This window comes from Muntiacus reevesi, chromosome 9 (genome assembly GCF_963930625.1).
Source record: "Muntiacus reevesi chromosome 9, mMunRee1.1, whole genome shotgun sequence".
NCBI lineage: Eukaryota > Metazoa > Chordata > Mammalia > Artiodactyla > Cervidae > Muntiacus > Muntiacus reevesi.
Window position 1 is genome coordinate 14,916,939 of NC_089257.1, and position 16,381 is coordinate 14,933,319.

A 16,381-nucleotide genomic window follows, 5' to 3' on the forward strand; every position below is an offset into this window, starting at 1 on the left:
TCAACAGTGACAGGGTAATGTCTTGAATAGATTGTTGTCCAACTAACTGTACCACATGCAGTCCTCCCAAGCCAGCATACTGTTGACCACCTACAAGTCTCGTCTTTGTTTACCAGTCCCACTACTGTTCATTCTTTACATAATCAAGGTTAGAATGTTCAGTGCTCAGGAATCATTTCTCTTGTGAAGCCTTCCTTACCGCTCATCCTTCCGTCTTCCAAGAGAGATAATCATCTCCACCTCTATTCACTCAAGTAATTTTTTAGACAGTCACGCTCTTATGGTCATATAAATAATAGCTTTTAAAAAATACGTTTACTTTTTATTTGGCCGCTTTGGTCTCAGTTGCGGCACATGCGGTCTCCACTGTGGCGTGTGAGATCAGTAGTTGCAGCACGCGGGCCCAGTTGCCCACAGCATGTGGGATCAAACCTGTGTCCCCTGCATTCCTCAGCAGATTCCCAACCACCGGACCATCAGGGAAGTCCCTAAATAATAGTTTCGAAAATCTGGTATCTGTGTTAACATGTCATTTTTATGAACTTATTTGAAAGCAGGGCTTTATCTCTTTGGTGTTACAGGCCATTTTTTAAAATGCAAGATATGTACTTACTTGAAATACCTGATTTCAAGAATATCTGAGACCTATATATTTTTTCAATCTTTTTGCTCTACAGTTTACTAGAAAAAAAGAACTTCTAGCCATTTAATCTTTTCCTCTGACTACAAGGTTCCCCTATTAAAAATGTGTTCAAACAGCCAGTGCAGCTCTGGATCCGTGGTTTTGAACATGACAAACAATGAATGCTTGACTTCTAAAACATAACTTATTTTCTCATGACAGATACGAATCAAATACACTTCGAATTTCCAAAATTGTGTGGAAGTCAAAATGAAACCACAATGACTCTACCCAGATCTGTGTTATTTCTAATCATATTTGCAGAAATATGGTGAGAGGTTGTACTGCAGTGAGCGCTCTATGCATAGTGACCGTTATTCTTACTACTTTTTACTCAGTTGGTTGCACTCTAACCCAGAATAGGTTGTGTTTGGAGCTTACTGGAAGGGTGTGTATGCAGTGGGTCAGATTGAACCACAGGTGAAATAACAGAATGGAATGTGGGAAAGTGTGTGGAGCAGAAGGCTTAAGCATTTTACATGGGCATTTCCCCAGAAGGTTAAAAACCTGTTATTGACAGTCAGAATAGGGTATTGATCCAGGGAGCCAAGTAATTTTAAAAGACTGAGAAGATTAAGCTTGTTTTCCTAACTCTTTGGGGTGGTTAATCACGGAGTGTGTTTGTTCTAACTGCAGGCTGGGAAAACAGCTTGGGCCACTGTCTGTGGACCTCTAAGAGCACAGCACTGCCTCATACCGGCCTCTCGAGGGCCTGCTTGTCACACTTAGAGTGTGGCTCGGCCAAGTCTTCAGAAACACAGGGATGAGAGTTAGTTCTTATCAGTGTCTAATGTAATGTTTCTCTAAATTCAAAGAACTAATCACAAATATTAGGTTTATTTTTGAATACATACTATCTGTTAAGCACTCTCTCAAGAGCTTCATATTCAGTAACTAACAAAATCTCTGCTTTTGTGGAGCTTTTCTGGTGGGCTTGGAGAGGGTAGGGGGCAACTGGGTTGTAGAAACAGATAAGCAAATATATGTTCAACGTTTAAAAATGTAATGAAGAAAAAAGTGTCAGAGGACTGAAAGTGAGTGGGCTTTGGGAGGCGGTAGTGTTTCATATAGTGTGGTCAGAGAAGGCATCTTTGCTAGAGTGCCATTGATCAGAACTCTGAAGGTAGTGATAGAGCAAGCCATATTGTATATATATCAAATATCACAAGGCTTTTTTCTTAACTGTGAGATTCTGTGTTTATTATAGGCAATTTAGAAACTGAAGGTAAGCTAATAGGACAAAACTGAACTGTGTGTAGTATCTTCTCTTAGAACTGATCTGATAATTAATGTTTTAATACTCCTCTTTGCTTTTTTTCATATTTAGTAGTCACGTTTGACTCTGTTGCTCTTTCCAGAAAAGTTGATTATTTGTTTCTGAGCACTTTGTTTCACTTGATGAGAACACTACATCCATTTAAACTCATAAAAGGGTACATTGTAATTCTGAGCAGATAAAAGCAAAAGTTTTGAATTCCATAGAATAAGGCTAAAGAAGATTTTTCTGACCTGATTTCATAAAGTACCCCATTTACAGAAGGAGGGGACACGTGTATACCTATGGCCAGTTCATGTTGACGTATGGCAAAAACCATCACAATGTTGTAATTATCCTCTGACTAAAATAGTTTGTCTTTGTTTTCTTAAGGAAAAAAATATCCCATTTACAGTTATTTTTGGCAAAAATTTAGAATGGTACTTGTGTTTGGTTAATTTTGAAGTTCACATACTCCTTAGAACTAAGGAAGAGATCTTGATATCATGTGAGGGACTTGTTGTCTTGTTTTATGTATTATATTCCTTCTGACCTTTAACCTTTGTTACAGGCAAAGAAAAGTAAAACCAAAATGCCATCTCTGGTAAAGAAGTGGCAGAGTATCCAGCGTGAGTTAGATGAGGAGGAAAACTCTAGTTCCAGCGAAGAGGACCGAGAATCCACTGCACAGAAGCGCATTGAAGAGTGGAAACAGCAGCAGCTGGTCAGGTAAAGGGAACGAGGCCTCAGATGGGGCAGGTGGTGGTGCTTGTAGCTGTGATTTCACAACCACTGTGTTCTCCAAGTGTTGTTTCCATTTTATTTCTTCCCGGTGTGCTGGGTCTCCCTGTTGTAGGAGCTTTTCTCTAGTTGCGGAGAGCGGGGGCTGTTCTCTGGTTGTCGTCTATGGGCTTCTCCTCGCGGTGGGTTCTCTTGTTGCCGAGCACGGGCTCCAGGGCACATAGGTCTCAGGAGCTGCAGCCCCCGGGTTCTAGAGCACAGCTCAGTAGTTGCGGTGCCCAGGCCTAGTTGCTCTGCAGCATGTGGGATCTTCCCAGATCAGGGATTTGAACTCGTATCTTCGGCAGGCAGATTCTTTATCACTGAGCAACCACAGAAGCCCCCATGTTCTTAAAGTCATAACCCTGATTTCTTTATAGACCTACGCAAGCAGTTTTTAATTCATAGAAATGTTTTTTTTCCTATAAAAATTATAGTCTAGCTTTTTTCAAAGATATTAGAGTTGTAATACTTGGCACTAACTGTTCATCTTAGGCAAAGAACTGTCTTAACCCTGAGCACACAGGGGAAAATAGTCATCCCCATTTACCATGTCACTCCAAGAGACCAATTTTTAATTTAATAAGAATTTAAATATAGCTGACCTAAATTTTTATTCTTTGTTTTCATGAGTTCTGAAGGTGCACACACTGAAATGAGCAACATTCTTTTTAGTGTGACCAGTTGCTCCGTTGAGGTGCATTACCTGGAGCATACTGATAGTGACGCCAGATTTCAGGTTCATCTCTAACAGGTTCCAGCGTATCATTACTTCTGCTGCTTGCACTTGCAACATCCATAAATGCAGTACTTATAGAAATGTTTGAGGGAATTCCCTGGCAGTCCAGTGGTCAGGATTTTGCACTTTCACTGCTGAGGGCCCAAGTTCAGTCCCTGGTCATGGAACGATCTCGCATGGTGTGGCAAAAAAAGAAAAATTGAGAGACGATAGCCATCTTTGCTTCATAATTCAAAACATTTTCATTTTTAGATCCATAAACACCAATTGGAATAGTCTTCCAGTGAAATTTTTGTTCCTAAAATATGTTTCTAGCCACTGCACACCTGTTTTTAGCATTTGTCCCACTTATGAACTTGATCAAATATTTAGCATCAGTTCAGTTCAGTCGCTTAGTCGTGTCTGACTCTTTGCGACCCCATGAATCGCAGCACACCAGGCCTCCCTGTCCAACACCAACTCCTGGAACTTACTCAAACTCATGTCCATCGAGTCAGTGATGCTATCCAGCCATCTCATCCTCTGTCGTCCCCTTCTCCTCCTGCCTCCAATCCCTCCCAGCATCAGGGTCTTTTCCAGTGACTCAACTCTTCCCATGAGGTGGCCAAAGTACCGGAGTTTCAGCTTCAGCATCAGTCCTTCCAAAGAACACCCAGGACTGATCTCCTTTAGGATGGACTGGTTGGATCTCCTTGCAGTCCAAGGGACTCTGAAGAGTCTTCTCCAACACCACAGTTCAAAAGCATCAATTCTTCCATGCTCAGCTTTCTTTATAGTCCAACTCTCACATCCATACATGACCACTGGAAAAACCATAGCCTTGACTACACGGACCTTTGTTGTTGGCAAAGTAATGTCTCTCCTTTTTAATATGCTACCTAGGTTGGTAATAACTTTCCTTCCAAGGAGTAAGCATCTTTTAATTTCATGGCTGCAGTCACCATCTGCAGTGATTTTGGAGCCCAAAAAAATAAAGTCTGACACTGTTTCCCCATCTATTTCCCATGAAGTGATGGGACCAGATGCCATGATCTTAGTTTTCTGAATGTTGAGCTTTAAGCCAACTTTTTCACTCTCCTCTTTCACTTTCATCAAGAGGCTCTTTAGTTCCTCTTCACTTTCTGCCATAAGGGTGATGTCATCTGCATATCTGAGGTTATTGATGTTTCTCCGGGCAATCTTGATTCCAGCTTGTGCTTCCTCCCGCCCAGCATTTCTCATGATGTACTCTGCATATAAGTTAAACAAGCAAGGTGACAATATATAGCCTTGACGTACTCCTTTCCTATTTGGAACCAGTCTGTTGCTCCATGTCCAGTTCTGTTGCTTCCTGACCTGCATACAGGTTTCTCAAGAGGCAGGTCAGGTGGTCTGGTATGCCCATCTCTTTCAGAATTTTCCACAGTTTATTGTGATCCACACAGTCAAAGGTTTTGGCGTAGTCAGTAAAGCAGACATAGATGTTTTTCTGGAACTCTCTTGCTTTTTCGATGATCGAGCGGATGTTGGCAATTTGATCTCTGGTTCCTCTGCCTTTTCTAAAACCAACTTGCCTATCTGGAAGTTCACGGTTCACGTATTGCTGAAACCTGGCTTGGAGAATTTTGAGCATTACTTTACTAGCGTGTGAGATGAGTGCAATTGTGTGGTAGTTTGAGCATTCTTTGGGATTGCCTTTCTTAGGGATTGGAATGAAAACTGACCTTTTCCAGTCCTGTGGCTACTGCTGAGTTTTCCAAATTTGCTGGCATATTGAGTGCAGCACTTTCACAGCATCATCTTCCAGGATTTGAAATAGCTCAAGTGGTTTTAGCATACATCAGCATAAAACGTGAAAGCTTACGCAAATACTGTGTTTCCTTTTTGACCTATATATTGTTCACTCATTAATCTTGAATTTAAGATAATTCATCTAGATTATGGTCTCCTTAACACTCGTAGCCTGAGATTTTACTTATCCAGTCAGTTGTTTTTTTTTTTTTTATCCAGTCAGTTTTATTATCACAATTTGAATGTACAGTGCTGCTCTTTATATTCATCTGAATTATATAATATTGGGGGCTGTCCAGGAGGAGACTATGAAGATGTTGTCTCCAGACTTTACTTCCTTAAAAGGTGATGCACATGATTTGGGGCAACACAGGAAGAAAACTGCAGGATGGTATTAATGATAATTTAGTTTTACTTTTGTATCATCTGTGTAGATGACTCCATTATTCTTGAGTTTTCTTACTGTTTTAGTCCTTTTTAGTATTGCTGGGAATTGATTAATGATTAATTCCTACAGTGATGAAATAGCAAACTATTTCAAATGATGGGAAGTCACAAAGATCTTATAATTTATCTTATTTTAGATTTATAAAAGGGTCTCAGAATCTGAGTTTTGTTTTGTTTTTGCTGTTCCGCACAGCTGGCGGACTCTTGGTGTCCTGACTGGGCCCTCCACAGGAAAGCGCAGAGAGTCCTGACTACTGTACAGCCAGGGAATTCCCAAGAATCTTGAGTTTGGTTTTTTTGTTTAAATCATAGCGTACTATGTGGTTTACCTATGAACTGATAGCATATTGTTGTTGTTTAATCCCTAAGTCGTTTCCAACTCTTTTACTACCCCATAGACTGTAGCCCGCCAGGTGAATATATAAATAGAACTGTAGAGCAGAGTATTTTGTATGTGTTTGGTTGACCTATCAATTAAGAAATTTGATGAAAACTATTCTGGTACTCAGCTGAGAAATTTGAAACTTTTTCATGAAGATAGATATGATAGATCCAATTTTCAGGTTTAGTTAGTTTTTATTTGCTAGGAAATGAACAGTCCCATCCTTTTTTTATTCAGTGATGTAATCTGTATGTTGTTTTCACAGTGGCATGGCAGAGAGAAATGCTAATTTTGAAGCTCTTCCTGAAGATTGGCGAGCAAGACTGAAGAGACGAAAAATGGCTCCAAACACATAGTTTTTTACTTTTTTGTTACTGTGTACTGGTTTTTTTTTTTTAATGTTCAGTTCAGAGTCTTAACCAGTTTTACTGTTGTCAATAAACTATAAATGTTACGAGGGAGAGCATATGAATTTCCTGGGCAAGAGCATACAAAATTCCCACATTTGTGAAGTGTAGTTTTTCTGTTTTGCCAAAAGGTAAGGTGGTTGAACCATTTGACCTGGCTGCCTATATTCTCACACTGGCAAACTCAGCATGTTAGGTACATTACCCTCATCAGTCTGGATGTGTGGCTCCGTGACTCTTGTGTAGAGGACTCACTGATGCAAAGGGAAGGCTCTTCCTGCCTGATAGAGGCTCCTATAGTTCCTAGTGTGGCGCTCTCTCATTACCTTCTTCAGAACAAGTGCAATTACGAAGGCAGCTCTATCGACCTTGCTTAACTGGGATTTTAGGGACTTCCTTCTGACCTCTGCCTCTTAGTCTGCCACCCCCGAAGTGCTGAGGTATACAGACTCGTTCATGTCGTGCTAACAGACAGCCACAAATTTATAGAGTATTTCTCACAAATTCTAGAACTGATAAAGATAGCTCAGTCATTGCACATACTAGGTGACATATATAAATTACAGTATATGGCCGCAGCAGCAAGCGTTCCTGTCTTTGAGACTTCCCCCTCACACATGGAAGTAAATGTAACGAGCCACTGTATGTATTGCTGTGTCTCCATTACCGTACCTTGGTCCAAAGTTCACCTCCCATTTATATGTGAATGTATTCTCCATAAAATTCCAGTATTTAAAAAAGCAGTTTACTGTTCTGTACTTTCTATTGTATCACAATCAGGTAAAAGTCACTTTAAACTGAAGAAAAAGCAAATTGTGTTTTAAAGCTGTTTGTATTTCTCCAGTTTCTGACCTTGTAAATTTGTATATATGCACTAATAAAGCCTTTTTTATACTTCTGATTGGTTATCCTTTTGCTCCTGTTTTGCCTGTTACTCCATGAAGATGTCACCAAGACTTTAAATCAGTCATTTTTTCTAATCAAGTACGGTGTAAGGCAAACATTGAACAAGCTCTCAGAAGAGTGTCAGGATCTTGAGCCCATTGCAGTGTGGGAGGATGGAGTTAGAAAAACAGGACTCTAGTACCAGAAAATACGGTGTGACTTAAGTTTTGGAGCTTGTGGTCTATGATATTAGCTAGTATTTAGCCTACTTAAATCCTGCAGATGACAAAATGTGGTTAATATTCTGGAAAAAAACAAAGGTGCTTTATACTCTCACTAGCTACAAGAGTTACATATAGTCCTGTATACTCATAGTCCTGTAAAGTTAACCAAAGACAACAGTAGTAAAAATTTTATTCCAGTATATTTATATGCAGCTAACTGCCTAATCAGTGTCATGTATACTTGTGTGTTGGTTTTTATTTATACAAAAATCGGGGTGACCATTTTGTATATAAATTTGTTTTTCTTGTCATTTGCATAGAGCACATTTCTGGAAAAAAGGGGCTATTGACTAGTCATTAAAGCTTTTGCTTTTAACTGCCTAACAGTTACCCAGATTTCTAGGAATTGTGCCTTTGTCCCTATCCTGCCAGACCAGAAGCATTTTTTTGAGTCTGACAGTTTGATAGTCAAAGTGTGGGTTTTACTTTGTTTTCTTGTATTTTTCAACGCAGAAGGTAATTTTTCAATTCTAGCTATGGGATGGAGGAAATACAAGGTGAAAGAGGAGAAGCAGCTCCCTTTAAGCAATACCCAACAGTTTTGTTAGAGCTGAGAAAGTTTTTTTTTTTTTTCTTTTTGGCTGCCCCATGGAGCATGCCTTAGCTACCGACCAGGGATCCCACCTGTGCGCTGCAATGTAAGCGCGGTCTCTTATTAAATAAATCACTGGACCGCCAAGGAAAGGAACAGTGGAAGTACTAGCCGCTCAGTCGTGTCTGACTCTTGAGCCCCCATGGACTGCAGCATGCCAGGCTCCTCTCCATGGAATTCTATAGGCAAGAATGCTGGAGAGGGTTGCCATTTCCTTCCAGGATCGCCAAGGAAGTCCCCATCAATGCAATTTCTAATCCCCAGAATCCGGGCTGCAATACTGTAATGAAAAGTGTAACAACAAAGCTTTGGTACTGCAGTCTTCCACTTTCCCCTGGTTCCCCACGCCCTTCCTCGGAGGCGGGGCCTCGCTCCCGGAAGCGCCAAGTCGCCCCGCCTCCCCGCTTCCGGCTCGCGGTTGCTAGGCTACCGGCGCCACAGCCGAAAGCTGTGGCTTGGCGAGAGCTCCGCGAGCGCGTCCTCGGCCGGGTGCGCGGCGGGGCCTCTGCCTGCGGGTGGTGACTCCCCCGCCTCACTCAGGCTCCTCTGCCGCGGCCGGCCCCGCGCCCAACTCCTGCTGCCCCGGACAGTCCGGGGCGCCGAGGCGGTGGCACCCTTCCCTCTGGCCTCCCAGGAAATCTCTACGCCCCATCCCTCGACTCTCCGGGAACCTGTCCTCCACCACCTTCTCCGTGACTCGGAAACCCCGAAACCCTGAATTCCGTTTTCGGAGCCCCTGACCTTTCTTTTCCCACCCGCCCCGAGACGACTCCGCCGGACTCCCCTCCCCTTTTCTTTCACTGTCCAGCGGCGTCCTGGTGGTGGGCATCCCCCTCAACCCGGAGAAGAAGCATGGAGCCGGCCGGGGTCCTGGCGCCTCGGGAGGAGGAGGTCGGAAGACTGGCCGCCCCCCCAGATTCCTCAGGTGCCCAGCCGGGCCTCAGGGCGGGCCCTGGTTTACCTGATGAGAGGTTGGGTTGGCAGGGAAGAGGGAGCGGTGCCGCGGGGGAGCTGCGGAGCGGAGGGAGGGGACGGGAGCGACTGTCGATAGGTGACTCCAGTTGTCCTGATCTGGTTTGTTTTAGCTCCTCCTATGTAATCAACTGCCCTTTTGGGAATTGGGCAGGGGCTGTTGCTGGATGACTGGTCTTCAGTATACCATGCAGAAGTAACATGTTCCCAGCATTGGAAGCAGAGCTAAAGCAGGAGGTCGGTAGCCACCCCTCTCCAGAAACCCAGTGCTAGCTCAGAAGGCATATTCTGGTGGCACCTTTTTCTGGCTAGAAATCTTGATCCCAAAGGTAGAATAATTTGCACAAATGTCTTTCACATGGTTTGTTTTTAGAAGTTCTCAGGTGTGGCGTCCTCTGAGACCATGCTTGTGTACCTTTGTTAAGAATCAGTATACTCTTATAACAGGCTGTTATAATAATGATTATTATGAAAACATTTTCCTGATTGAGGTGGTCTGTCCTTTCACAGACTCTTCCTGATCCCTATGAAGACTTCATGCGCTATCACCTCCAGTACTATGGCTACTATAAAGGTAATACCTTGTTCTGATCCAGCATCACCTTTCCTGGGTCATTGAAGTAAATTGTTCGATCAACTTAGAGTTGTGCTTGGATAAACTAATGTCCAATTCTTTGAGCAGCGTTAATGAAAAGTACTTCCTTTCTCCACTGACATGCTCTGTCACTTCTGTTGAGTGTCCGTTTATACAGAGGTCTGTCTGTCTGTCCTTGAACCAGTACCACCCTTTCTTAATGACATGACATGGCATTGAAATAGTCTTGATATCTGGAAAGAAATGTCCTCCCATATTGTTGTTTTCAGAAGTGTCTTGGCTAACCTTACCTTTTTATATAATTTTAGAATTGGCATGTGATGCTTTTAAATAAATGGGATTGCATTTAATCTATAGATCAAACTTGACAAGAAATGAGAATTTTCCAATAGCACATTCTCCGATCTATTAATAGTATTTTCTAATTCTCTTAATTCGCTTAGGTTCTTCTTAATGTCTTCCAATAAAATTTATAAATTGTTTTCATGGAACTGCTTATGTGTATGCTTTTATAAGTGGTATCTTACAATTTTGATGTTCTAACTTTGTTCTTGGTATTTAGAAATAAAATTTAGGTTTTTGTACTGATTTTATTTCTGTCTTGTTAAACTCTCTTATTACCTGTTTCATTTGGTTAATGATCACTGACTTGTTGAAAACTGAATTTCCGGGTTGCCAGATTCAGCAGAGCCCTCAGGACGAAGCACCTCGCTCTGAGTCCACTCCCACTCCGAGGACTTGCCCTGACTCGGCCGAAGAAGTGCTGATTTCTTTCTGCCTCCCCCGGCCCTTCCTTTCTGCTTTACCATATGCCTCTCCAGTCTTCTCCTCAACGTGAAATGGAGAAAATTATACGTTTAACTCGCATAAGTTGGAACCTGAAAGCTCTTTGGAAAATGGGTTTTATTGGTTATAAAGGCCTGTGGTGTGGCAGGTGGTGACTAGAAGAAAGTTTCCTAGTAGTAATTGTTTGGTTGTTGACCTCAATGTTGGATGTGACGAACTAGCCTTCAACATCTTTCACTAAACTGCCTGTTCTTAGCTCAGAGAGGCAGTTTACCAAACTCTGCTATGCACCAGCATGTTTGGAAGAATAATCCTCGATACCTGTTGAGTGGCTCTTTTGGAAAAAGAGAGGATTTGACACCGGACCGCTTGCAAAAGGAGAAGCGTCTATGTGAGTACTACTCAGTGTCATATGGCCCTAGAGCCCTTGGTGCCTTGAGCAGCTGCTCCCGGGTGGAGGAGAACGTGGCCGAGCATGGGAGAAGCCAGGGGAGCATCCTTGGACACTGTTTCTGACATCTCTCAGAAATGTTCTATCTTAAAAAAAAGAAAATGTTTAAATGAAAAGAAAAATAGCAAAACAAAAAAAATATTCTGTAGATGTGCTTAGGATTGTAGATTTAAACTACTGTGCATTCTGCATGGTCTTCCTCCAAATTGTTGGAAAATTTGTTAAAACTCTTTGATCAAGAGTAACACGTTGATTTTTTTCATGCAGTTTTGATGGATATATTTGTTAAGGCTCTTTGCATAGGAGTGGTGGAAACCAATCCAAGCTAACTTAAGCAAAAACAATTTTTTCCAGGGATTCCATGAGTTTTTTCTAGAATCCAAGGGTAGGAACGCAGTTGAATTTCTCCCTCAATACATATCCAGCCAAACATCAATTCACTTCCCTTTACTACACGTCCTTCCTCCCATGCCCCTTTCTGCACCCCAGCCACCATCATCTCACTATTGAAACAGCCTCATCATTGGTCTCTGGTTCCATGATGCTATCTTCCAATCCACTTGCCACACAGTGGTGGTTTGTTTGTTTTTTTTTTCCTGTTTATGTGCAAATCTGATTGTATCCCTTTTCTAGTTAAAAATCTTTGAATGATACAAGACCCAAAAGCCATAAAATAGAACACTAATAATTTTTACAGCAAAACCTTATGTTTAGAAAAAAGTTCCATTAGTAAAGGAAAATAACTGAAAAAAATTTTTGTGAGAAATATGTCAAAGGATTAGTTTCCTTAACAAAATAACTTACAAGTCAATAAGCAAAAAATGGCTAAATAGAAAAACGGACAAAGAACACGAGCAAGGAGTTCGTAGAAAAGCAAACAGTCGATGCAACATGCAACGTGGGCTCCCCTGGTGGCTAGTGGTCAAGAATCCGCCTGCAGTGCAGGAGACGCAGGAGATGCCGGTTCGATCCCTGGATCAGATCCCCTAGAGGAGGAAATGGCAACCCACTGCGCTGTTCTTGCCTGGGAAGTCCGATGGACACAGGAGTCTGGTGGGCTACAGTCCTAGGGTTGCAGAGTTGGACACGACTGAGCGCACAGGCATGTCCAAGGATTAATTCCCTTAACAAAATAACTCTTACAAATCAATATATAAAAGATGACCAAATAGAAAAGATGGACAAAGGACATGAGCAAGGAGCTCATAGAGAAGCAAACACAGTCAGGAAGCTTTGTGAAAAGATGCTCAATTTCACCCCTAATCAAAGATACAAATCAGCATGTCAAAGTATCATTGTGTAAATTATGAGACTTGGGCAAAAGTATTTTTATGATTTATACCTAGTAGAGGTCAGGAGATGGTAGAACACCCTCCCACATTGCTGTTAGGAATGTGAATAGATAGGCTTTAAAATTTTTATTTATTATTATTTATCTTTTGACTGTGCTGGATCTTCATTGCCGCACGGGCTTTTGTCTAGTTGCGGCAAGCGGGGGCTACTCTCTAGTTGCGGTGCGTGGGCCTCTCCCTGGGGGTTTCTCTTGTTTCGGAGCGTGGGCTCCAGGGCGGGAGGGCTTACGTCCCTGTGGCTGGCAGGCCCGGGAGCCCTGGCTCAACAGCTGTGGTCCACAGGCTTGCTTGTTCTGCAGCGTGTGGGGTCTCCCCAGAGCGGGGACGGAAGCTGTGTCTCCTGCACTGCCAGGCGGATCCTTTACCCCGGCCACCAGGAAGGCCCCAGATGGACTATTTCAGGATGGTAGTTTGGCCATAGGAGGGAGATGCGGCGGTACTTAACCTCTGATGCAGCAGTTCCATTTTCATGTTCAAATATGTATCTTACATCTTTGTTCTTCCTTCTGCTCGGAAGGCTCTTCCATTCTGTGTCCCAGAGCTCCTGGCAGGGAGTAGAAAGGCAAAGGTTGAGCAAAGAAGACTCACGGTGGGATGGCTCAGGAGCCAGCCAGCCACCCACCTTCAGTTTCCTCCTGTCCCATTTACTGATGCTTGAAATAGCATTGATAAGAAACAGTTTGCCTGTCTTCATACAGTAAAAAAAAAAAAACATAAAACATAAAATGCAAAGCCAGCTACAGAAGTAACACAACAACTCCAATGAATTTTAGTTAGAGTAGAACTGGTAACCTGATACCTTGCCACCCCCAGCCCCGTTTTGGTCATTGGAGTGAGGAAGATATTTTTCTTTGTCTTTGTAGCAGAGCATTTATTGTTTTGGGGTTTTTTTTTTTTTCCTTCTTTTTTTTCTTCTTTTGTTGTGTTGTTTTTTAAGCCAGAAAAGTACAAAGGAAGTAAAAAATAAATGAGTTACAATATACTTGTTTCAAAAAGGAAAAAAGAAGGGAAGAAAGGAGAGAGAGAGAGAGAGAAAGAAAATATACATAAAGGTTAGAAAATTCAAACGGTAGAAAAAATCCAAAAGGAAATGAAGAGCTTTCCCAGCCCCACGCTTAATATAGCCACTACTGGCTATATTTTTCAGGAAAAAAATTATACCCTCAAGTATCTATATATTTTTTTTCTTTCTGATTGCTCATAGAGGATCCTCTATACTATCTTTACTTTGGCTTTTTTTGTTTAATAATAGACGCTTTTCCTAGGAGCACAAAAAATACCTCATTCTTTTTGAGAGCACCTACCTATTAATTAATACCTATTAATGAATTTTCCGTCTCATTAATATGTCATAGTTATTTTAACTTCCCTTTTGATGGATGCTTTGGTTGTTTGCACATTTTTACTATTTGAGCATTACTGCAGGGAGTATCTCTACATATGTATTCTGATGAGCTTTTGTAAGAAAATCTGTAAGGTGATTCCTAGCAGTGGGATTGCGGAATCAAGGGTCAGTGTGTTTGAAGTCTTACTGGACACTGCCAAATTTGCTGTCCAGAAAGACTCCACCAGATTTGCCTTGTCCTCAAGCTCTGAGGGCAGTTGTTTACTTACACCCTTGGCAGGGCGAGTGTAAAACAGGTAAATGTTTTTCCTCTCTATTAGCTAAAAAACTGATATCTTCGTGTCATTTTGATTTACATTTCTTTGAGTGAGATTGAGTAGCTTTGCCATCTTTTCAAATGTTTGTTGCCTCCCCGCACTGTCACCATTACACGGTGGGGGAAATGTTTAGACATAGAAATGCAGGGACCCAAAGGTGGGGGGGATGGAAACGGATAGGGGGAAAAGGACAGAGGAAAGAAAGATCTGTAGGACAAACCAGGCCTCTTGCTTCCTCTTTCTAGGGCCTACCTGTCTACCTTCAACTGTGCACAGACAGATGGGAGCCATGAGCAGAGGTATCGCACGCGCTTCCACACCAGAAAACGGAAACTCTCCTCCTTGCTCTCCCCACCAGAGCTGGGAGCTACCACCCCTGGAGCCTTTCCTTCCCCCTGCCCTTCCTCTGCATCCTTTCCCCCACTTCCTCCCCCTGCCCTTTCTCCTTGAAACCGTTCTCTCCTCCCTTTTTTCCCTCTTCTTTATTTCCTAAGAGCTCTCCTCCCTCTTCTGCCCCTTCTTACTCCTCTTTCCATCCTCTCTGTTTCCTAAGTCTCTCTCTGTCCTTTGAATGGTTATGGCAAGAACTTGAAATTTAATTTGTAGATTGTTACACTGTAGTTGTTAAAGTTTTATGTCCTCTTTTCCTAAAATGCTGGTGGTCGAATTGAAAGTTGGGTTTTGTTTTTTTTTTTTTTTTGCTTCTCTCTAGACAAGAATAACATACATTAAGTAACTTTTATTTGTAACCCACTGTTGAAATGTCTTCAACCCATTAACTTTGATTTAAAAAGCAAAACAAAACAAACAAACAAAAAAAACCCAGTTTCTTCTGACTTACTATAAAGCTTTACATGTATGTACTTAATAGACTAGAGCAGAATTTTAGCTTAAGTGTTAGTGTTAGTCGCTCTGTCGTGCCTGACTCCTTGTCCAGAAAGACTCCACCAGATTTGCCTTGTCCTCAAGCTCTGAGGGCAGTTGTTTACTTACAGCCTTGGCAGGGCGAGTGTAAAACAGGTAAATGTTTTTCCAAGTCTTGCGACCCCATGGACTGCAGCCCACCAGGCTCTTCTGTCCATGAGATTCTCCAGGCAAGGACACTGGAGTGGGCTGCCATTCCCTTCTCCAGGGGATCTTCCCAACCCAGGGATCAAACCCGGGTCTCCTGCACTGCAGGCAGATTCTTTACTGAGAGCTACAAGGGAATTTTAGCTCAACATTTTATAATTTTGATGTTGTCAGCCTAAACTAAATCGCTTTGAAGGAGAAAGATGTCATAGGATTGCATATCTGTAATGATATTTTAATACAATGCTTAAAATTCCTTAATTGTTACAGCTGAGCAGTGAAAGTTCCTCAAAAGGAAAAGGAAACTGTTCACTCTTTACCTTTCCCTTTGACAGATTCTCTTATGCTGAGTTCACCGTTTGTGAAGAGCAGACAGCTTCTTTATGATGACACTGGCGAAGTAAACCCGCGTCTCAGAGAACCCCAAGATCTCTTTGCTTTTTTCTCTGGAAACACACTGCTACAGGCTCCAAGGTGGCCAGTAGAATGTGAGGTCATCAAGGAGAGCATTCATCATATTGGTAATGTGACTTAAGTGTCATGGCCTTGCTGTTCTGATAGTCTGTATTATAGTTTTAAGTCCTATGCATACTAAAGTACAAGGCAGGACAGATTCACTATCTGTTAGCTCACTCTGAAATGTTTAAGCTCTGAGAAACTGATCCACACTTCCTAAAGTCAAAAGTTACACTAATGTTTAAGTTTATTCATAGGTATTTTACTCTTTTTGATGCAGTTGTAAATGAGAATGTTGTCGTAATTTTTCTTTCATTATTCGTGTATAGAGATGCAATGGAATTTTGTGTATTGATTTTGTATTTTGCAAAATACAAAGTTTGTTAATAGTTCTAGCAAGTTTTCTGAATTTGTTATTAGTTCTAACAGTTTTCTGATAGAGTCTTTAGGGCTTTCTATATATAATATATGTCAGTGGTAGTTTTACTTCTTACCTTTGCAATTTAAAGAACTTTTATTTCTTTTTCTTGCCTGATTGCTCTGGCTAGGATTTCCAGTACTGTGTTGAATAAAGTGGTCAGAGCAGGCTTGCTTGTTGTACTCCTGATCTTAAAGGAAAAGCTTTCAGCTTTTCACTGTTGAGTATGATGTTAGCTGTGGGCTTGACATTCATGGCTTTTATTATTTTGAAGTGATCTGTCTATACCCCCTTTGCTGAGAATTTTTGTCATAAAGGATGTTGAATTTTCTTCAGATGCATTTTCTTCACATGTTGAAATAATCATGTGATTTTTATCCTTTATTTTGTTACTG

The 16,381-nt window shown here is 41.7% G+C and overlaps 2 protein-coding genes across 8 annotated transcripts in view; both read left to right on the forward strand.

Moving 5' to 3' along the window:
- The window catches only part of FNBP4 (formin binding protein 4), a 30,325-nt gene extending 22,962 nt beyond the window's left edge, over positions 1-7,363 (forward strand). Inside the window, exons 16-17 of the mRNA XM_065944260.1 lie at positions 2,509-2,666; positions 6,321-7,363. Of these exons, the coding sequence (XP_065800332.1) occupies positions 2,509-2,666; positions 6,321-6,411 (249 nt within the window). The 3' untranslated portion in view covers positions 6,412-7,363. The remainder of the gene's footprint in view (positions 1-2,508; positions 2,667-6,320) is intronic.
- Positions 7,364-8,652: 1,289 nt separating this feature from the next.
- AGBL2 (AGBL carboxypeptidase 2) overlaps positions 8,653-16,381 on the forward strand; it is a 29,286-nt gene continuing 21,557 nt past the window's right edge. For 2 of the 7 annotated variants that reach the window (XM_065945087.1, XM_065945092.1), the window contains exons 1-6: positions 8,653-9,148; positions 9,309-9,432; positions 9,706-9,769; positions 10,833-10,967; positions 14,287-14,340; positions 15,448-15,633. In XM_065945087.1, the coding sequence (XP_065801159.1) occupies positions 9,397-9,432; positions 9,706-9,769; positions 10,833-10,967; positions 14,287-14,340; positions 15,448-15,633 (475 nt within the window). In that variant the 5' untranslated portion in view covers positions 8,653-9,148; positions 9,309-9,396. Of the gene's footprint in view, positions 9,149-9,308; positions 9,525-9,705; positions 9,770-10,469; positions 10,968-14,286; positions 14,341-15,447; positions 15,634-16,381 lie in introns of those variants that run through there. The other 5 variants (XM_065945088.1, XM_065945089.1, XM_065945090.1 and 2 more) reach the window with 5 other exon arrangements.